The sequence below is a fragment of the Sciurus vulgaris genome (assembly GCF_902686455.1).
Source record: "Sciurus vulgaris genome assembly, chromosome: 5".
In the NCBI taxonomy this organism is placed as follows: domain Eukaryota; kingdom Metazoa; phylum Chordata; class Mammalia; order Rodentia; family Sciuridae; genus Sciurus; species Sciurus vulgaris.
Genome location: NC_136465.1, coordinates 8,903,639 through 8,926,795, shown reverse-complemented (window position 1 = coordinate 8,926,795; position 23,157 = coordinate 8,903,639). Strand labels below are relative to the sequence as shown.

Below are 23,157 nucleotides of genomic sequence, written 5' to 3'. Positions count from 1 at the left end.
TGATGGGATTTATTTTTCTTTATAGACTTTTTCATAGCTGGATGCAGTGACACATGTCTGTAATTCCAGCAACTTGGGGGGTTGAGGCAGGAGGATTGCAAGATTGAGTCCCGCCTGGGCAATTTAGCGAGGCCCTAAGTAATTTAGCCAGACCCTGCATGGTGGTGCATGCCTGTAATCCAAGCAGCTGGGGAGGCTGAGGCAAGAGGATCGAAAGTTCAAGCCAACTTGAGCAACTTAATCAAGTTGCTCTAAGCAATTTGGTGAAACCCTCTCTCAAAATAAAAAAGGGCTAGGGATGTAACTCAGTGGTAAAGTGCCCCTGAGTTAAATCCCCAGTACCGAGTGAGTGAATGAATGAATGAATGAATGAATGAATGAATGAATGACTAGGCTGGGGATGTAGGTCAGTGGTAGAATGCCCCTGGTTCAATCCCTAGCACTCTCCAAAAAAATAATTCTTTATAAATGCACTGGTGTTATTATCAAAAAGTTATCTTTAATATCATTATAATATATGTATTCCATTGCATATTTGGGTTGTTCCTGGTAACAGATTGAACTTAGATATTTTCAGTACTTATTTCAAGTGAATTATTTGGAAAACTATCATTAACACTTACTTTTCCGTTTTCTTACAGTTTTGCTTTAAATCAGTCTATCATTTCAAAATTAACAAAATCATCTTTAAAAACATAATTAGCTAATGTTAATTCAGTATCCTTAAGTTATATAATTAAGACTTTTTTTATTCAACACTTGAATAACCTAAATATTTCTCAATTTCCTATCTTTATTCTACAGAATGGTAGAGAACACTGATCATCTCTGGAAAGGATATTGATCCACCTCATGTAAAGTATGCTCAGTTCTTTTCCAGTGGTGTAAGTAATCCTTCTCAATTTTTATTCTCTCAGTTGCTTCAATAAAGAAATTATTAGGATTATGATTCATATTTGACTTCAGATATTTGTAGAATTGAAAGAATATTTTAGAAGAAGAATCAAATGGTGTCTTCTTGACATTAAGGTTGAGCTAGTGTCATAATCATGTAGTAAGAAATAAATTTTCAAATCTATCAGCATTTTATTATTTTTGTGTTCAACTCTGGGTTTTGACATTGTTTTAGTTGAACATGAAGCGACAAGCAGAATGTGGGGAGCATGTTACCTTAATACTGCCTTTTTGTGTGCAGAATTCCAGCACGTTAGCCATTTCTCTTTACCTGCTGCAAATGGTAATGTAATTAGTCTGTTAGCTAATGTAGTTGTAGCCTTTCTTTGGAATCAGGCAAAAAATACAAATTGAGATGGTGTTATTGTGTTGAGAGTGTTTTTGTGCTAGAATATGAACCGTAACCACCAGTTCATAGGAAATGGCTCTCTGAATAAAAGTATTCCGGGAATTTCAGTTATTAGAGAAGATGAAGTATCTATTAGCTCATTAAGAGCATCTTTAGAGTCTAATGCAGAGTGCCTTTAGCATAAGTATTTTCTAAAATTTGGTGGAGTCTGTGTTTCACTTAAATTTCTTCCATTTTGGTTGACAGTTCTATAATCCAATAAATAGACATTAAGATAGATTTTCCTTATTATTCAGGTTTTTGATTAAAGTTTTTTTTCTCCTCTCATTGATTCTATGATTTAGTAGAAAGTTTCTGAGATACATTCAAAGGGTGTGAACTATAGCCTGAGTTCCTGTTGAATAGCTATGTCCTTGTGAAGACACTTCATCTCTTTGGGTCTTGATTTCTCCTTTTTAATCATTTATTTACTAATAGCTGTTCTCAGTAGCTATTACCAGTGACATCCTAAGGCCAGAAATTTTTGCCTGATTTGTTCCTTTTAGCATCCTTTGTAACTCATACTGGCTCTTAACACATAGTAGGTACAGTAAATATTAGAAAGAATGACTTTTCTCTAAATGATCTCCAGTTCTCTGATTCCACACCAGATTTATGTCTCCCTCTAAAGGTTCATGTTTCTACTTGAATTTTGTTGGATATGATAGAAATAATGAGATGATCAAAGTATATTTTCACAAGTCACACAATTCTTAACATACAAAGAGAATTTTTTTTTCAGGTTCACAATTCTAAAGTAGGGGGAGAATAACATGAACAAATCTTATGGGGAACACCCTTGACTGATGAGGTACATTTAATTACATAGTGTGTTCCAAAATCATTCAAGTATGATTGCTCTGATAGGATAGAAGTTGGCTGCTGTGTAAACTGAAGTCTAAGACTGAGGAATGGTTCTTGGCTTGACCACCACAGTGGATGCCTTGTAAGACATGAAGATACATAAACAAAGTCACTTGATTCTAGAGGACAGTATTGGCAGGTAAAACTTCAAAGCCCAAGACTTGTCATAGCCTGAGCTCTCGAAGTATCTGTGAGACTTGTAAGGTTATGTGTGTTTTAAAGTCTAGAAGTTGAGGTCAGTAACTCACATAAGAGGTCTGATGAGGTGTGTTAAAAAATAAAAATAAAGGGAAGTTCCCAAAGGCAAAGGTATTGACTGCAAGTTCTCATGTATAAAGGTTTGTTAATTTAATATTCCCAAGGTAGGAAGAGGAGTAGCTCCAAATTCTCATGTGTAGAATCTGATAGGCCACCACACTCTGGAACAGAGAGGGGAATATGCTCCCAGTTCTTATAGAAAAGTAACATGTATCATTCAGGTAGCAAACTATGTGTTAGGAATCATTTCAAGGCCACATAATAGATTTTTTTTTCACCAGATGTGCATAAGATAGCTACAGTAAACTCAGTGATAATTTAAAACTATCAAAGTATTCTTCACACATTAGAATATAATCCTACTTCTCTCCAAGTCCTTTTATTATGAAAAGAACAGTTTTAGACCATTATCTATAGTTATAGCCTCTGTTCTTATGTTTTCATCAGTTCTCCTATTGATTTGAATTACAGAATCATTTTTACTACACTTTCAAGGTCAGTTCCCAGTAGGACTTCATTTTTTACTTGTTCTAAATTGTCATTTTCTTATTTTAAAATTGCTGCTCCTTTGATGGTATTATTGAGAAAGAAGGCACTGTTCCCAAAGTAGTAAGTTGGGCTTGAGTACATCTTTAACTGATGAATATTATGATTGACTCTAGAATGCATTAAATCATCCTGCAGTAAACACCTCATGTGCAAAACAAAACTTAATTTGCCTAGTCATTCCAGATAAAAACAGCAGAATCCAGCTGAAGAAGAAGCAGCTTTGATATCTAGTCCAATCTTACTAACTGTTGATGTTAGTAAGGTAGTAATGTTCTTTTTGCCCATGTGATTTCAAGGTTAATCATGAAGGCTTTAACCTTCTTTGCCTTACATGTTTGTGGATGTTAGTAAATAAAAGGATGTTCTGGATTTAGTGCCCAGTTGAAGAAGGGTGTAGGTATATATTCAAGTGAGAATACAATTTATTGCAAAATACTTTATTGTTATGGTCTCATGATACAGTCTTTTCCTGGAATGTTGGTTTATGAACCAAGCATAATTCCCAAATTTAATTGTTCTTTTATATTTTAAACATTGTCTCTATTATAGTGTTTAAATTCTTCTCACATTATTTTCGATTATTATTGGTCTTTTTCTACATACAGATTAGTAATTTAAAGTGAAAAATGTTTCTTATTCTTTGAACAATCCTTGTACATAAGAAAATTGAGTTCTTACATCTTATCTGTTTATTATGAAAGAATTGCTGGTATCATGGACTTAAATGACCTTTATAGGTCATTTAATTTCATGATTATGTGCTTAAACTAGGTAAATTATGATAAATAAAATGTGAAAATGTCATTATGTTTGCCTTTATGTTAATGCACATTGGGATATTGTTCTTAGTGTCTAAGAATGCTTATGATCTTGGGGTTTTTCTCATAAGATACTATGTCTTCAGTGTCAAATGCATGATTTGATCATGCTCATTATGATCTTGTCATTCGAACTCTATAGTGATCATCCATTCCCTTCTAGCATCTGCAGGTTTTTTTGCTTTAGCTGTATTTTTGCATTATGATCTTCTCTTGGTAAAAGTTACAGATACCTTATTTCAACAAGTTGAAGCATAAAGGGAAATTTATTCTCTCCCATAATAAAGCAACAAGGAGAGCAGTAATGTATCAGGCTTAGGAATTGCTGGAATAAAAGACAGGAACACTGCAGAGCTTTTTTCCATTGTTCTTCTCTGCATTTCTTGATAGCAAGAAATAAACTTGATACCAAGTTTATTCTTCCACAAACTAGCTTCTTCTATGTGGTAAAGAATTTACAAGACTTAACATCTTTCTGTTACTAAGCACAGTTATAGTGACTGCCCTTCTTACTCCCAGTTTAACTAGAAATTTTTAAGGAGAATAAGTCTTGGCCTCTTTGCCAAGCCCACCCTATTATCTGGAAGTGGATTATTGTCAGGAGCAACCCCAAGAACATGTATTTGGAAATAGCTAGATGTTCTAAGTAAACAAAATAATAGGTGCCTACTGTTTCTTTCCTTTTGTGACTTCTGAAATAAAGTGGTTTCTAATTATAAATGAATGCAGAATAATAGGAAATATTACATAGTTTCGGCTGAGTGCAGTGGCACATGCCTTTAGTCTCATTGAATCAGGAGGCTGAGGCAGGAGAACCACAAGTTCAAGGCTAGTCTGGGCAACTTAGGGAGACCTTATCTCAAAATAAAAAAAGCTGAGGATGTAACTCAGTGGTAGAGCACCCCTCAATTCACACACATACACACACATAGTACATAATGAATAGTTTCGGGTACTGAGAAATCTAGTTTTAATTCATGCATTGGGATGGATGGATGGATGCTTTTCAGTAACATGTGAAAGTCACATAATTTACTTTTGTTTTATGCTAATATGCAAACAGGGCAAGGTTTGAAGAATTAGATACAAATTGCTATGTGCTGTAATATAAATAGAATAGAAAAAAAATCACGATTGATCTTTTTTGTCCATACAATAAAATAGTTCTTGAAGTCACAAATCTAAAGATTAGTTTATTTAATATTTTGATAGGATGATGAATGAAGGTAGCAACAGTTCTATTTTTTCTTCTTTTTCAGTTCTCCTCTTACTTCCCTCCTGCCTTCCTCTTCTCCTCCTTTTCCCTTCTTCCTCTCCCTGCCCCACTCCCCTCATACTAAGAATTGAAGCCAGGGGTGCTGTACCACTAACTTACATTCTCAGACCTGTTTAGTTTTTCTTTTGTGACAGTATTTTGTTAAGTTGCCCAGGCTGGCCTTAAACTTGAGATTATCCTGCGTGCAACCTGAATAACTGGAATTATAGATGTATGCCACTGTGCCAGTCTGTCTGTTTGATTTTCAGGGGGAAAGAAGGATGTATAGGAACCAGAATTTACCAAGAAAGTAAATTAGGGGTAAATTATTTGGATTTGGCAGCTACTTTGAAAAAGAACTTCATAGGATTGATATATTGCTAAACACTCCATAGAATAGATTAAGTGCTAAGGTTTTAAACAGAAACTAAAAGTGTTAAGTATCTCTTATACAATGTTAGAAAAATATTCACATAGCTTTTTCAAGATATTTTTTTTTCAAGATATTTTTAACATTTAAGTATAGTAAACTCCTGAAGTGCACAAACCAGTAGAATCCAACTTGTATGAGCTTTCAAAGATATAATATACGTGTGTAATCAATGAGCATAAAAATGAAGATGCAGAATACTGCCAACCCTACATAACATTTTATAAGAGATTGTGTGTATTAAACAAGGTTAATAGATTTTTTTGAAATTGAAAAGGTTAATGAATCACTCTAGTCAAAAGTGTTTTCTCCCAACAGGTGATGATATATTATGACAGAGAAGCTAAAATGAAAATGAATAATATACACTTAAAATAACCAAAGCATTCAGAATAGCTGATAATTGGATAAAAACCCTAGTGCCCATCAGTATAATGGATAAACAGATGTGTATCTAGTGTATAGTGAAATACTGCTTAGCAGTGAAAAGGAACAAACTGCTGATACTTTGTCGTCATCAGCGAATCTCAAAATATCTAAACTTAGTGAAAGTGGCGTAACACATAAGAGTAAATAGAGAGTAGAAATGAGATTTTAAAACAGGGAAAATTAATCCATGGCGGAGGAAGGACAACCTGAAATAGTAGTTGCCTCCAAGGAAAAGGGACTGGGCTTGTCTGAGTAGGTGCCTGAGGAAACTTCCTCAAGTGATGGACATATTCAGTGTCTTCATATGAAAGTATGATTATACAGGTTTGTGTACTTCTTAAAACTCTTAGCATAGTAAAACATAGAATGGTATACTTTTTTGGGGGGTGGGGATGGGGATTGAACTCAGGGGCACTCAACCATTGAGCCACATCCCCAGCCCTATTTTATTTAGAGACAGGGGCTCACTGAGTTGCTTAGCGCCTTGCTTTTGCTGAGGCTGGCTTTGAACTCTTGATCCTCCTGCCTCAGCCTCCCAAGCCACTGGAATTTCATGCATGTGCCACCATGCAAGTATACTTCTTTTTTTTAATGTAAATTTTACTTCGAAAGGAAAAAGGCACCTGAACAGAGACCAAGCTCAAATTGATAATGTACGTGCTGAAGTCTTTAGAGGCAAATGTAGAGATGAATATAAATGATTTTGAAGTGCATCCAAAAATTCAGTGAATTCAATGATGTATGGATAAAGGACTGGATGTACATAAAATGATACAAATGTCAAAAAAGAGAATGGTCAATATAGGTGGTTAGTATATGGGTGTTAACTGATTTTACAGTTATTTTAACTTTTCTATATATTTAAAAATTTTCATTATAAAATTTTGGAGAGGAAACCTAGGCAATCAAGAAGGAATATAGTAATCATGAAAATAGGTTTTTGTTTAATGATAGATAGTTTGTTTTACAAGTAAGTATTGGAAGAAAGCAGACCATAATGTGTACAGGGACAAGGCAGATATTGTGCCTATAAGCACAAATGACCTGCAACATGTTAATTTCTGTCCATACAATATACATATTTGTTTTTGTTTAATTATTAGTGAACCTGTTTTAGAAACTATGGAGACTTCACATAGAAATTCTAGATTTCTGCCAGCTTAAGTTTTGTATATCATAAAGTTGTGCTTTCAGATCAGAAAAGAAGTACATTATTCGTAAAGTATATCGGACAACTATCCATTTACAATGAAATAAGGCCAAATCCTTTCACACTGATTAAGTACATATAAATTCTAGATGGAACAACGATTTTTAAGTTAGTTATACATAATGGTGGAATTTATTGTTACATGTTTGTATATGCATTCAGTATAACAATTTGATGGAACAATAGATTTTAATATAAAAACTATTCCAGAACCCCCTAGTCCCTCAGTAATTAAAGTGATTTCACTTAAATGATTTTAACTAGAGGCTTAAAGGAGTATAACATTCTTTATCCTGAATCCTTTTATTCTAATAAGTCCTACTATATTTTGGAAAGTACAAAGATTTATGCTTTTGGAGTCAGTAAGACTTAGGCTTAAATTATTTTTTCTGCTTTTTATTCAGAATTTTTATAAGGTACAAAAGTACTCTGAGCCTTAGTTTCCTAATGTTTTGTTCTAGCATGGGACATCTCTTACTATTTTCCATAAAGAAGTTGATATAGAGATAATAATTCTTCTCTGCATTGTTTATAAGGATATGTTCTTTAGTAGATATTGTCAATATAAAAGACTTATTTATTTTTATTTTTTTTTAGTTTGCTGGAAACCATGTCTCACTATACAGATGAACCCAGATTTACCATAGAACAGATAGATCTGCTTCAGCGCCTTCGGCGTACTGGAATGACTAAACATGAAATTCTCCATGCCTTGGAAACTTTGGACCGGCTTGATCAAGAGCATAGTGACAAGTTTGGGAGAAGGTCCAGCTATGGAGGAAGTTCATATGGGAACAGTACCAACAATGTTCCAGCATCTTCCTCTACAGCTACAGCTTCCACACAGACCCAGCATTCGGGAATGTCCCCATCACCTAGCAACAGTTATGATACCTCCCCACAGCCTTGCACTACTAATCAAAATGGGAGGGAGAATAATGAGCGATTGTCTACATCCAATGGGAAGATGTCACCAACTCGCTATCATGCAAACAGCATGGGTCAAAGGTCATATAGTTTTGAAGCATCAGAAGAGGACCTAGATGTAGATGATAAAGTGGAAGAATTAATGAGGTTAGTTACTTTGCTTATTAAGACTCTCCAAAAATGTCTATGTTATTAGATTGTTTTTAAGTAGTAACTATTTCAGCTACTTACCTATAAGAACTGATATTTCTCCCTCCTTTGGATATGGAAAAAACTATATTCAAATATTATGTTTTTAATTCAAATTTGAGCTTTTCTACTTTAGCCCCCCCCCCCTTTTTTTGAATAGTTGATGAACCTTTTCCATTCTGTTTATGAAAGCTTAGCCTTTTTGTGGCTCTAGCAGCTCACTTCTGTCTAATGAACATTAGTATAATCCTTAACTTTAAGTACTTTTTCTGAGGAATAAGATAATTTTATCATGATACTGAATATGTACACTCTTCATTTTTCCCACTAACATTTCAAGCCACAAAATAATTTAAGCAAGTGTTTCAAAAGAAGTAATTTTTAGAACTACCATATACTAATAAAAAGATTTTTTAAAAAGACATAATTTTTAGGAAGAGAGATTGACATGATTTCTGCCTGCAAGAAGCTTAAGTTCTAATTTTAGTAGTAGATGCATGTACATGAAAACACACACACACATTATCTATTACAAGTTAAATATAAATACTTAAGAGTTTTACAAACCAAGAAGAGAAGCTCAGTTTGAACAGAGGTACTAAAGAAAGGCATCACACCAGACCTGGGACATTTCAAGGATGACACCATGTACTTTCCATTGTTGTGTGTGTCCAGAGCCTAGAGTTTTCCTTTGTACATATTAAGCACTTAATATGTTGAGTAAGTGGATCAATTTGTCTTCAATCTTAAAGGACAGCCTCTGTTTTAAAAGGTAAAACTTTATTTAAAAAATAAAACTATTTAATATTTAATTAATATTATTTAATATTAAGGGATACCAGAAAAGACAAGGTATATCTTTAGTCTGGTAAATATTATAGATGGAGAAACTTATTCCTTCCTTTTATAATTATGTCAAAATGAATCCTAATATATAACAACAACAAATAAAACAGTAGGAAAAAAAAGAGTATAGATGCAGTCTACCATTGAACCACATCCCCAACCCTAGCTGCTCCTTTTGAATTTAACACATGTATTGTTAAGATTAAAAGGAGAATTGTTTGAGCATATATAGGAAGATGAACTTTTGAAATATAATAAGATGAACTTTTAATTATCCTGCGTAGAGAAGATATCAACAATAAAAGTAATTTTCTAGGTTTTAGTCTGTTTTTGTTGTTGTTGTTACTCATTTTTTATAAGCTTTCAACATTATAGTTAATATGTATTACAGTACCAGGAAATATGGGTCATTGTCTTTTTAACAAAATACTGTAGAAGATTGGACAGTCTAATAAAGATCTAAAAATTTGACTTTTTACTCATAGTTTGGCATAATGCTTTATTTCAGCTGCTTTATATCACAAAATAAACAGTAAACTTGTTAGCAACAATGGGAATTTATAGTTAAATCCCTCACTACACATGTTCAAGTTTCACTGTTAAATATGTACAGGTTTATACATTATAATTGGTATTTAACTTGCATACTGTCACTTTGCACAACTGGGATACTCTCCTACTTGAGTGAGACACTATCTTCTCTGCTTCCTTCCTAGAACTGCTTTTTTGGTATCCTTTACTCATATAGGGGTCTCCTTGTATCTTTTGGCACCCTGTGATCCTCTGCCTTTGTACCTTCTCCCATTTCTACACTCTGCTTTCCTCTAGTGTGGTCCCCTGACTCTTTGCTCAAGTTTACAGAAGACAAACATAAAAATTCAACTCATAATAATTTAATAATTCATCCTCTCAAAACTTAAATATTATGAAACAGAGCCTAAATTATAACCCATGTTTTTATTATTAATGTTGCTGATATATGTTGCTTCTGTGAATAAATTATTCATGTGTATAGATTTTAACAAGAATTTAGGAAAAATGGTTTATATAACTTGAGACACACCATGAATGGCCTTCCTTACTGGGCTTGCCATTCCCCTTCTGCACATGATATTTGTCACTCCAAATCAATCACTTATCCATCAAATGAATTTTTATTTGTCAGAATTTTAGAATTTTTTTTTTTTTTTGACCAGTAGATCTTTGAGTACTCCTTGCCTGCCTAGGTATATACTGCGTTTGCTGATCACTCAGCACTGGTGACATTATGAATGTCTTCCTGCCTTCATTTTTATGTACAAAATCCACCTCTCACTTGCTTATGTTCAGCAACCTCTAGGCATTCAATCATAAGATGCATTTTCCAAATCTTATATCTGTTGAGTCTATTCTGGATTATAATTTCAAGGTACATAGTGGAGATAGAATGTCATCAAGTTATAATTATATACCTGAATAACTTGTTAAGAAAGAGTCAGAAAGAAAGAAACTGCTACTTTTCCTTTTTTTAAATTATGGTAAAAAAAAAAAGAAAGGCAAACCTGCATGTGAATTTTAATAAATTGTTGAATATAACATCTTAGGAAGACTTTAAAGCCAAGAATCATGGCTCATTTTACATTTTAATGTCTTTAAAAAAATATATCTTGGGCTGGGATTGTGGCTCAGTGGTAGAGCCCTTGCCTAGCACACGTGAGTCACTGGGTTCGATTCTCAGCACTGCGTATATAAATAAATGAATATAATAAAGGTCCATCAACAACAACAAAAATATTTCTATTAATATATGAATGTATATAGGAGTATGTGTGTCTACATCTGCTAATATAATAGTATACCTCTACAGATGTTTATCTGCTCATTATGTGTGCACACATTCAGGATGTTATTCTTAGCACCCCTGTACTAAATTTTATGAGTATGTTAGTATTTTATACAAAATACTGAGACTCTCTTGCAAGTTGATTATCTGTAGGCCTAACAATGAAGGGTTGAGTATCCCTAATTAAAAATACTGAAATCTGAAATGCTCGAAAATCCAAAATTTTCTGAGCCACTTACGTGATACAAGTAGAAAGTTGTACAACATTATTAATGGGAAAAATTATTTAAAATATTGTATAGAATTACCTTTAGGCTATGTGAGGTTTATATGAAACATAATTTTGTGGTTACACTTGGGGTCCAAAAGCATCCAAAATCTAAAACACTTAATGTTGCCATGCATTTAGGATAAGGGAGTCTCAGTCTATATTCACTTGTGCAGGTAAAATGTATATGTTTTATAGGTAACAAGATGAAATGGCCATGAAGTACAATATGGTTATTCACATATTGTAGCTTTCCTTTTAGTGGTTTTTGTTTGTTTGTGTTTTGTTTATTTTTGTTTGTTTGTTTGTTTTCAGTCCTGGGGATTGAACCCAGGGGTGCTCTACCACTGTGCTACATCCCCATCCTTTTTAAAAAAAATTCTGGGGACAAGGTTTTGCTAAGTTGCTAAGGCTGGTCTTAATCTTACAATTCTTCTGCCTTATCCTCATGAATCACTGGGATTACAGTTGTGTGCCACCACTCCTGGCTTGTGTTATCTTTTAAATTTTTTTAGTTATGCTTTGTGTGTCTTCATAGTGGAAATTCTTAAGTTTTAATTCAAATGTGAAAGACATTGGTACGCAGTTATATTTTTGCAAGTGTGAAACAGACTATCGCAGTAGTCTGCTTTATCTGTGGGTATCTATGAGATAGATGACTATTTTTTAAGAATTCTAAAGAATGCTCAATCTGTGTTAAGAGACTGTGAAAGGTCTTAAAGTACATCATTTTAAAATGTGTTATCTTTAATATCTTTTGTTCCAGAAAATGAAGCAATGTCATTTTAATCAACCATAAATAACTTTTTTTCACTCTGATTTGGGGAACTTAAACATACCTGAGAATAAGAATTTAAAGCTGTTTTATAATTCATCTAGATCAGGTTTTCCAATTTACAACTTTTCTTATTTCTCTCTCTCTCTCTCTTCCCGTCTCCCCCGCCCCATTAGTTGTAGATGAATACAATACCTTTATTTTATTTATTTACTTTTATGTGGTGCTAAGGATCAAACCCAGTGCCTCAAACTTGTGAGACAAGCACTTACCACTGATTTGTTCACTCACTTTATGAATTAAATTTTATTTTATATAAACCCCATGATGACTTTGAGCTTAAGGATTTTACAGACTAGTAGGAGAGATAAGATTAGAAACAACTATAATAAAGAATAGCATGTAATATATTAGCATGTGAGTAGTATAATGGAAATGTTAAAGTTAGCCATAGAAAGAGATCTTTTATTTTAACTTGACATGAGGAGAACTTCTCTGAATAATTGACATTTAAATTGTGTCTTTAAAAAAGTGGTGATTTGATAAAGAGGTATTGCTGTGAATTCCTTAAAATAGCAAGTTAACAGTAGAAAGTTTAGGAAGTTATAAAAATAAAGGCATGCCTTAAACTCAGTGGCTCAGGAGGCTAAAGCAGGAGGACTGTGAGTTCAAAGCCAACCTCAGCAATTTAGTGAGGGCCTAAGCAACTTGGCGAGACCATATCTCAAAATAAAATATAAAAAGACTAGTGATGTGGTTCAGTGGTTAAGTGCCCCTGGGTTCAATCCCTGGTATGTATGTATGTATGTATGTATGTATAAATAAATAAATAAATATTTATTATTATTAAAATAAATATTTATTATTTATGAATGTATATGTGTATAATATATGCAGTGGAGAGTAGAAAGAGATTTTATTCTGATGTGAAAATCACCCAGATGACTCTAAGATAGCAGTGGTTTGAAAAATGTAGCAAAGGTGATGACCTGAACTTCAAGTGGTTAGAAGCAAATCCAGTAGTAGTAGTAACTTGTCTTGAAACTAAGCTGTGAAATCAAACATCAGACTACTCTTCACTTTAATTCACTAAGACTTGAGGAGTATGAGATTTTATAAGAGAAAGGAGAAAGAAGGGGTTCATTTTTGGGGTGATATATGTCAAATTTCAGATGAAATAAGGCATAGGAAAAGATAAGAGAATTAGATTTGGTGTAAATGAAGTTTTCACTTTAAACTGGTGACTTTCACAGGGTACAATGAGAATAAGAGTCAGGTGATTAAAGAAAGCTGCAAATGAGGAGAGCATGAGAGGGATACCTGAAAGTTTAAATATCAAAGCAAGTCCAGTAGAATAGAACTCTTTTAATACTTAAAAGATTTTGGCACAATGAAAGTTGAATGCTGTTATTATTTTGAAGATACATTTAGTAAAACCAAATAAATGAAAGAGTTGTAGAACTATTTCCATGGTGTCTTAGTTTACCTGGTACAGATATTTACTTCAGTATTTTTATTGTTATAGTAGATCATTTGTTTCATCTTTTCTTGGAGTCCTGTCTGAAGTTTTACAAAATAATAGTCAACATTTATATAGCACTTTTACAATTTCACAATTTTTTTACATTGAAAAAAATTTATGTATAATATACATGCATATATAAATATTTAATATTATCCAGTATTTAATTTCATTTCTTGGAGAAAAAAATTTAAAGCCCTTTGAAGGAGTTCTCTTTTTACCTGATGATGAAACCGAAGTGTCTCCATATACCTGTGGTTTTTGTTTTTGTTTTTTTTTTTTTTTTAGTCATGGTGGGGATTGAACCCAAGGCCTCAGGGTTGGTAGTCAAACATTCAGTCACTGAGCTAAAGGAGGCCACCCTGCCACTACTCCCTTATCTTTTTGTTTGTTTATTTGTTTTGATACTGGAGATTGAACTCAGTGTCTTATGCATGCTCAGCAAGCCCTCTACCACTGTGTTACATCCCAGCGCTGCCCCCCACCCTATCTTTTTTTAGTCTTACATTTTTCTTTCAAAAAACTTCTCTCTGGGAAAAACGATAAAAAGATTTTTTGTTTGTTTGTTTTGTTTTGGTGGGGAAGTATGTGTGCATATATAATGTGTGTGTGTGTGTGTGTGTGTGTGTGTGTGTGTGTTTAAACTCATGAGTACTTTAGAAACTTGCAGAATATCTGAAAATACAGACAATGAGATATATGTGAATTGCTGTTTTGTGACTTTGAGGATTCATTCAGTCTTGCTGCAGTCCTTAGTAATATCATTCTGCAAGACTGTGAATAATTCACAAATTGGATATTCCCTGTTAGAATTATGCAGTGCCATCTCTTCTGTTTGATTTAGTGTCTGCTCTAGGTGAATTTGATTTAAAATAAATATATTTAAATTCTAATATAAATCAGTTGTCAGGAAAATACCATTAACTTATTTTTCCCACAAAAGCACATTTTTCATTTAACCTGCACAACTATTGTCTTACATACAGTTTTGTTTTCCTAGAAGATTATTTCTTACATTGAAATACAATCATTTAAAATTTTTCAAATTAATTTTATAATCGTTTCAGACACCAAATGTTTGTTTTATATACAGAAGTTGATTGGAATAGATACTGCTAATGTTATCTGTAGCTCAACTAATGATTTATATGCACACAGGCATTTTGGTAAGAACCTAACCAATATCTGCATTCAAATCAAAATCACTATGAGAAATTAGTGGTATTAGGCAGCTGATTATTTTCTTCCTATAAGAATCTTTTTGGTTAGGATTTCTAGCCAGTAGATTAAAAATACCCTGTAGAGTTATAGATTGGAAACTCATCACTATTATCTTGGTTTTTTCCTTCCAAAATTCCAAAAGAGGGCATGGAATCCACCAATATCATGTATAACACCTCTTCACTAAGGACTGAAAGTGCTCGATCTCAATTGTATCATCACTGATTATTTTGGCATAGGAACTTTTCTTTAGTTTCTCCAAATAACCTACAGAAAGATCAAGCCCCTTTAAAGAGTGTTGCGATTCATTCACCAAACAATGTGTAAACATTTTGTGATGAGCAAAATTTAGAATCAGTGGCCTAAATGATATGTCCTAGAGGACATAGTGTGGAACCTTATATATGAGAGAAAAAGAAAATGGCCACAGATATTTATTGATAAAATGTCAATATAAAATAATAATAATTGAATACAATCTTTAAAATACAGGCTCAGTAATGGGAAGAATGTAATGAGGGGCTAATATTTTGTTCAAACTGATTGCAAATGTCCATCTGAGAAAATAGTTCTTAAGTTATAGGTTATGTAAGAACAGATGGTAGACTGGATTCAGATTATGGGCCATAATTAGCTGACTGCTGTATTAGATAATAACTTAGCACTGTCCTGTGTTACTTTGAACCTGAACAAAATCAGGACTTTATTTTTTTTTTTGTAATCTTTTTGAAGAATAGGCACTCAAAGAGAAACTGGTCAGTTCTAAGAGTTTAAATATGATTATATGTAGGTATTCTGTTTGTTCTGGTGGAGAAACAGAAGTCTTGCCTTTTGGAACTTGTCTTTCTCATGAAAGTCTGGTCTTCTGAGAATCTGTTGAATTTTTAAAGAAGTAAAAATTTTTAATAGGCATTTTAGTAATGGAAAAAATAGATCTAGAATATGTAATCCTCAAAATGTAGAATATAGTGTAGTTTTTAGTATTAAGTATATGTAATAGAAAATTAATACATACTTTTTCAGTATTAAAGTTTAGTATTCCACCTATCCCATTAAAAACAAGGCAAATTAAAAAGCAAAAGTCTTTCTTAAAATGGCTAGTTATTTTCAGCTGTGAGAATGATATAACAATTTCTTCCTTAACCATTTTAAAGATTTTTGGGGGGGGGCAGTGGGTACCAGGGTTTGAACTCAGGGACACTTGATTACTGAAACACATCCCCAGCCCTTTTTTGTATTTTATATAGAGACAGAGTCTCACTGAATTGCTTAGCACCTCTGTTATTTTGCTGAGGCTGACTTTGAACTCTGGATCCTCCTGCCTCAGCCTCCCAAGCCACTGGGATTACAGGTACCCCTCACCACGCCTGGCCCCATTTTAAAGATTTTTAAGTGAACATTGTGCACACAGTTGCTTAGTTAGTATACAGACCCACAGTCTATTTACAGCTGATTTTTATTGTTGCTTCTTTTCAATTTTCTAGAATTTCTGTATAATATATATTCACTTACCAGTAAAGAAACTCTGTATATACTATGTGGCATCCCTGTTCCTAATGTAAGTTATATACAGCATACAATGAACCATCTCTGGTATTACAGACTGATGTCTACAGTGACAATCAGTGAAGTGTCTGTCTGATGGCGTGATGTTTAAGGACTCAAATATTTGGTGTTCTTGGTTTGTTGTAATTTCATATTTTCACACAAGTTTGGTCTGTTTACCTTTTTATTTTCGTGTCCTTTCTTTTGTGTTCTCCCCTCCTCTCTGCTTCACCTTTCTTTTAGCAAAGATGAGGATTTCTACCTTCAACATACATTGTTGGTCTTGTCTTCTGTTTTTGTTAGGAGGGACAGCAGTGTGATAAAAGAGGAAATCAAAGCCTTTCTTGCCAATCGGAGGATTTCCCAAGCAGTTGTTGCACAGGTAACAGGTAAGAACTGAAGAGCCCTTTATTCTGGAATCATGTCTCGTCTCTGCCTTCTGTGCAGATGTTGGAATATTATTTGCATTTCTGCATTGCAGTGCAGATTTGTCAACTTAGGCATAATAATGTATGCCTGTGATATAAAATCATTGTCTGTGTTATCACAGAACCTCTCCAATGATTTTTTTACTTGTGCTCATAAATTCTATAGCATTTGTAATAAGCAAAAAATTCGCTGTTATGCCTAAAAATAGGTTTCTCTAGTTTTAATTGTAACAGATTATGACACATGCACATCCAACTGCTAGCTACATTTCATATTTATAAAACCTTTGCAAGTCCTCCAAATCAAGTCCCTTATTTTACCAGTTAAAAAGTGATTTGTGAGGGCAAAGAAGCTATGGGGATTTTGTAACCACTTTTCTGTGTGAAAGCTTTCCTCAAACCATTACTGAGAAGATAAGTGTTATCATTGTCTTCTCTGTTCTTTATATCCCATCCCATTCTTCACCCCCACCCAAAACCCATCCTTAATATGTGGTGTATATGTGTCATTCTCTATTCAGATTGCATTTTTATTAAAGTTCTTAAATTTGGTTGTAGCATGTCTTGTCTTTGTTGGTATGTGGTCCTTTTCTTGCATCTCAGTGATTTATAAGAATCTAAAATATTAACTGTGCCTTAGTCATTACAGGAACCAGAAACTCTTTCAGCTACATTTTGTAGTTACTGTGTTGTATGTTTGACATTGGTAGATAAAAATTGATTTCCTCTCCTTTTTTTTTTTTCAACATAGCACTAGAAACCTATGTGACTTTGGGGTTTTCATCCTCTGTGCCACAATTTTCTTTATGAAATTCTGTATTTCTGTAATGAAATACTTCGATCTGATCTTCAGTAGTATCTTCCAATTTTAAGATAGTCTTTCTCTTCTGTAGATATTGGTACATATTGAAACTAATTTACCTAAAAGGTTGTTACTGAGTATTAATTTGGTTAAAAACAAAATTTAAGATTTAGGCGTGTTAACTTTCATTCCAAATATCTAAGTCAGCTAGTCTTTTTTATGATTGTGTGTGTGTGTGAGAGAGAGTTATATATTATTGCACTAGGGATACATTTTTGTAAATGACACATTCCTCTTCATGGTGAGAGTTTTAAGACATGCCCTTTCATATAGAAGTTGGGGGTGGGGGATACGTGGGATTTAATCCAGGGTGCTCTACCACTGAGCTATATGCTTTGCCCCTTTTTTATTTTTCTTTGAAGACAGGGTATCACTAGGTTGCAGAGCCCAGCCTTGAACTTGGATTCTTTTGCTTTAGCCTCCCAAGTTGCTGGGACTATAGGCATGAGCCACAGCTCCCAACACATCTAGAAGTCTTAAACCCAAGGAGGGATGTGAATTTAATTATTGCCTTTAGGTGTTTATCAATAAAATATTTTAAATTCTTTATCTTTAGTGGACTAAGCACTAAGTCATGGCGCTTACTCCAGTATAAGGACAAGTTACACAGGTTTTACTGAAACTGATGTGGCAGGCTGTGAATAGATTGAATGTTGTCCTTTTGCACTTTTAATTCAACCTTCATGACCAGAAGCAATCATATCTTTTAGACAAAATTGTAGTACATTATTACAAAGTTGATGTTGTTCAGGTGGAAATAATTCTGAATGTGTTATATACACTGAACCTTTAATCATTTTGAACTTTTAAAGTAGTGGCTTTGAAACCCATCCAACATTGATGCAAATCATAATAAGATTCCTTTAAAAAGCATTTCTTAGGCACATCTAAAAGCACTAGCCATACCATAATGGACTAAACATGATACATCAAATATTGTCATTTTGGAGAAGGAAACTGAAAGATGTCTTCATGTCTTGCTTCTCAAGATATAGTCCGAGAAACAGCTGTGTTGATATCACCTGGGAGCTTCTTAGAAATGTAAAAATACAAAAGTACTACCCTAAACCTACTGAGAACAATTCATATTTTAACCACATCTCCAAGTGATTTAGGATTGAGAAATATTATTCTTGGAGACTAATAAACTTTCCATTGTTTAACATTGCCTCACTTAATAGTATGCCAGCTCTTGTTTTTGAAAGCAAGAGTTAAATATACATTTAGACAGTTATTATCTGTCATCACACATGGACCTTCCTTTTGCTACTGTAATTGTGGGATTTAGTAGTATTAAAATCTCCTTCCCCCATTTCAGCCGCACCCCAATTTGTTCTTCCTTTTCATTTCTACTTCAGAAAGTTGGGCTAGGTTCATTCTTCCTTGGGCACATATCTTTGGTGGTTCTCCACTGTCTGAAAAGAAATTCCATGTAATGCAACTCTAGCTTTCTTTCATTTATTATCTTCTATTCAACCTAATTCCCAACCAAATTCAGCCAAACTCCTATAGCTTCCAGAATTCTGCTCAGTTAGGTACTTCTGAATCCTTGGTTGTTACATAGGAGACCTTTTACCTCCTCATCATATCCTTATCAATTCCTGCTTTTCAAGATTATCTCAGTCATTATCGTCATGCTGTTAGCATGTAATTCTCACATTCTGAGTGTAGTTACTCAAAAGTTCCCTGGCCTAAGCATTAGTGCTCATTTTAGTTACCATTTTAGACGAATGTTCTTCGAAGGCAAGAGATCTTTGCCTACACATTCCCAGAATCTAGCCTTGTTCTTGCACTCTGAACATTTCCTGTTTACCTAGCTACCTTGGAGAGCTACTTTGTAATATAAAGGGATTATTGATGATGTTAACAAAACTATACATGTGAAAAATTGTGCATTTTGACCTCTCCAAGAATTATTTGCTCAACAAATGCTGCATGAGTTTTGACCCATAAGGAAATTGTATATACATTTTTAATCTACAGAGCCAGAATATGAAGATCATGATTAACCAGATTGGCATATTTTTGCTATTGGCCAATTTGCTTTCATTCTTTGCTTCTGTATTATTTATTATGTTGCATTTTTCACTCCACTTGTCCAGCCATCAAGCTAACTAACAAGGACAGAGTTGCTCACAGAGAATAGAAAGTTAGTGAGAGCCTAAATAAAGGCTGGCCTTCATAATTGACATACCTAGGATAGGATGAGCCTGGGAACCATTGTTCACTCCCTAGAACATGTGAACATTGTATAGACACAGTTTTCTGTCTTGAAACAAATTAATCAAGTTTATCTGAAAAGAACATCTACCCAATGAAATCTGTCTACCCCAAAAATAAAGTTTAGAATGTGATGTTTTGGAATTTTGTCCTGTAACAGATTCTCTTAAAGTCATTTAAGTTTGGCTCTAATACTTGAAATCAACCTTAAGATAAAAATGAGAACGAATGGTGCATAACCAAAAAAAATGCTAAGTAAAAACGTGTATTGAGGTGCAAAAATTATAACACATGTGCTGTTCCAGAAACAAGCACAAAAATTTCTTTTTATAGATTTGGAGGATTTCTATAATAAGATAAACAAGAAGTTCATGGGTGGGGTCTGTATAAATAATATCCTACTGATAGGAAAAATGACAGTATAAACAGGATATAATAACAGTGCCTGCTGAATTCCCAACATGTTATTTGTAGCTTCCTCCACAGTCACAGCTGCTCCCACTGAGAGTGGACTTTTACCTCTGTAAGAGGTCGGCCAAGATTCTAAATCCTAACTAACAATGGGGGTGGGTGGTGAGCATAACCTTCACTTTAATAATAAACACATGTATTCTGTATTCACTATCAAGGTAAAATGTTTTCTTAGGCTGTTGAAAAATTTTGAAAACATAATTTTTTTAAAAAATGACCTCTGGGAAAAAATCAGGCAAACAGACTAAATGAGTAGATGGATAGAGCTTGATGAGTGCTTATCACCAAAGAAAAGTACTAATTGGATTCATGTCCTCTGAAAAAAGTAAATACAAGGAAGAAGAAAAAAAATAGTTAGCAACTCTGAATTTTAAGAAACTCACCATATATATATATATATATGTATTTTTTCAAATTATAGTAATACAATGGAAAAGCCACAAAATACCAAGATTCTGGTTTTTCTGCCATTAAATTGCCTTGTGATCTAGAGCCTCATTTCCATACTTTAAAGATGAGGGGTGTTTTAGTCAAGTTTTTCTCTGCTATGACTGAAAGATCTGACCAGAACAATTTTTGGAGGAAATGTTTATTTGGAGGCTTACAGTTTCAGAGGTCTCCTAGATAGCCAGCTCCATTCCTTAGGGCAGGAGGTGAGGCAGAACATCAAGATAGAAGAGTGTGACAGAGGGAACCAGCTCACATGATGATCAGGAAGCAGAGAGAGATTCTACTCTTCTCATAGAAAATATATATCCCATAGCCGCGCCCCCGATGAGCCACCTCCTCCAGCACCACTCAGTTAATCCCATCAGGGATTATTTCACTGATTGGGTTAAGGCTCTCACAACCCAATCATTTCTTCTCTGAACATTTTTGCATTGTCTCACATGTGAGTTTTGGGTAGACACCTCACATTTAAACCATAACAAGGGGCATTAACCAGATATTTTCTATCTTAGTCCTTTATTTTGATAACAAAACTGGGTAGTTTATAAACAATACAAATTTATTTCTCATAGTCCCTGGGGCCTGGGAATTCCAAGATCATGGTATATCATTGTCTAATGAGAGCCTGCTTTCTGGCTCACAGGCAGCACCTTCTTGCTGTCTTCACATGTAGAAGAGGTGAGGGGTCTTTTTTGGGCCTCTTTTCTTAAGGCACTAATTCTATTTGTGAGAGTTCTTCCCACATGACCCATATCCCCTCCTAAGGGCCCCATCTCCTAATACCATTACCTTGAAGTAAGGATTTCAACTTGAATTGGGGTGGAGGGACAAACATTCAGACTATAGCAGTTTCCAGGTATCTTTCCTAGTTGTCAGATTTTATTTTTAAGATGGAAGTACACTTAACAGACATGTATCTTATCTATATCTAGTGATTCTTATTCCCCAAATGTAAGAATTTGTGTAAAGTCAAGTTCTGAACTGTTTCTAGAAGTGTTTTAGGTATATTCAAATCACCTTGCTTTTTTATCTATTTTTAAAATGAAGGACAAAAATATTACACATACAATATAATAACTTCTTTACAAAGGTGTCAAAATTACTATATTGATCCTTTTCCTAATCAGAGAACTCAGACCAGATAATACTAACCAATTAATCAATAATGACCAACTAAAGTGTCTGTTTTCCTCTTTAAAAAAATTTTTTTTTTCTAAAGTAGTTTAAGGTTCACAGCAAAATGAAGTACAGAGGTTTCCTATATACTGCCTGCTTCACCTCCCACACGAACCTTCCCACTGTCACCATCCAGAGTGGTACATTTGTTGGAGTCAGTGAACCTACACTGACACGTTGCTGTCAGCTGAAGTGCATAGTTTATATATCAGGTTCCTTCTGTAGCACTGTACAATACATAGGGCTTGGACAAAAATCTGTCCTTACAGTGTCACACAGAATAGTGTATTGAAGTTTTTCTGTGCCTTCTAATAGCTCAATAACTCAGTTCCTTTCAGTGCTAGATAATATTTCATTGTTGAGCTATACCACAATTTATTTACCTAGTGGAGGACATAATGGTTGCTCTTAACTTTTGGCAATTATGAATAAAGTTGCTATTAAAAAGTAGGATTTTTATCTACATTACAAATAGAGCATAAATAACAGACTATGGAAATTTCCTATAATGAGTAATATTTAATTCATCTTGCTCATTTAAAAAGATTTTTATCAGTTCTTACATAGTGGATTTTACCAGTTTTTAAGTAGATCTCGTTTGAAGGCTATTATCTATCTACAGAATGGTCAGGTTTCTACATATGAGATGTATCTATCTGTCTCCAAATTGAAAGTTTTCATTTATATTAGAAGGAACCTTTTCACATTTTCTTTGAATGGACTTTATTTACCAACATTATATCTGTTTTTGCAGAGTATATGTTAGAATTTTCTCATATCCTCTGGAGAATAAGAACAGACACTATTCTGTGGTTTAAAAATTCTTACTTTAATCAAACATGGTGGCACATGTCTATAATCCCAGATTTGGGAGACTCTGAGACAGAAGGAGTTATCCTGTTAATTCTTACTGTTTGACTTAGGGATAGATTTTAAATCAAAGGATTAATATCATTAGCTACATATAATTTTTTGTTGTTGTTGTTCTGTTTTCCTTTTGCAGTATTAGGGATTTAACCCAGGGGTACTCTACCATTGAACTAGACTCCCAGCTTATCTGTCCGTTCTTTCTTCTCTTTTGTTTTTCTTTTTTTTTCTTTTCTCCTTTCTTCCCTCCCTCCCTCCTTTCTCCCTTCATCCTTACCTCCCTCCCTCCTAGGGTCTTGCTAAATTGTCAAGCCTGGTCTCAAAGTTGAGATCCTCCTTCCTGGGATTATAGGCATGCACCACTGTGCTGGGCTAACAGTTTGTTGTGTCAGATCATCATCAATACTACATTT

The 23,157-nt window shown here is 34.0% G+C and overlaps 1 protein-coding gene across 20 annotated transcripts in view; it reads left to right on the top strand.

Moving 5' to 3' along the window:
* The window catches only part of HMBOX1 (homeobox containing 1), a 152,123-nt gene that overhangs the window by 65,895 nt on the left and 63,071 nt on the right, over nucleotides 1-23,157 (top strand). For 19 of the 20 annotated variants that reach the window (XM_079139968.1, XM_079139967.1, XM_079139960.1 and 16 more), the window contains 3 exons: nucleotides 805-884; nucleotides 7,753-8,229; nucleotides 16,574-16,659. In XM_079139968.1, coding sequence (XP_078996094.1) covers nucleotides 862-884; nucleotides 7,753-8,229; nucleotides 16,574-16,659 — 586 coding nt within the window. In that variant the 5' untranslated portion in view covers nucleotides 805-861. Of the gene's footprint in view, nucleotides 1-25; nucleotides 202-804; nucleotides 885-7,752; nucleotides 8,230-16,573; nucleotides 16,660-23,157 lie in introns of those variants that run through there. The other variant, XM_079139974.1, reaches the window with a different exon arrangement.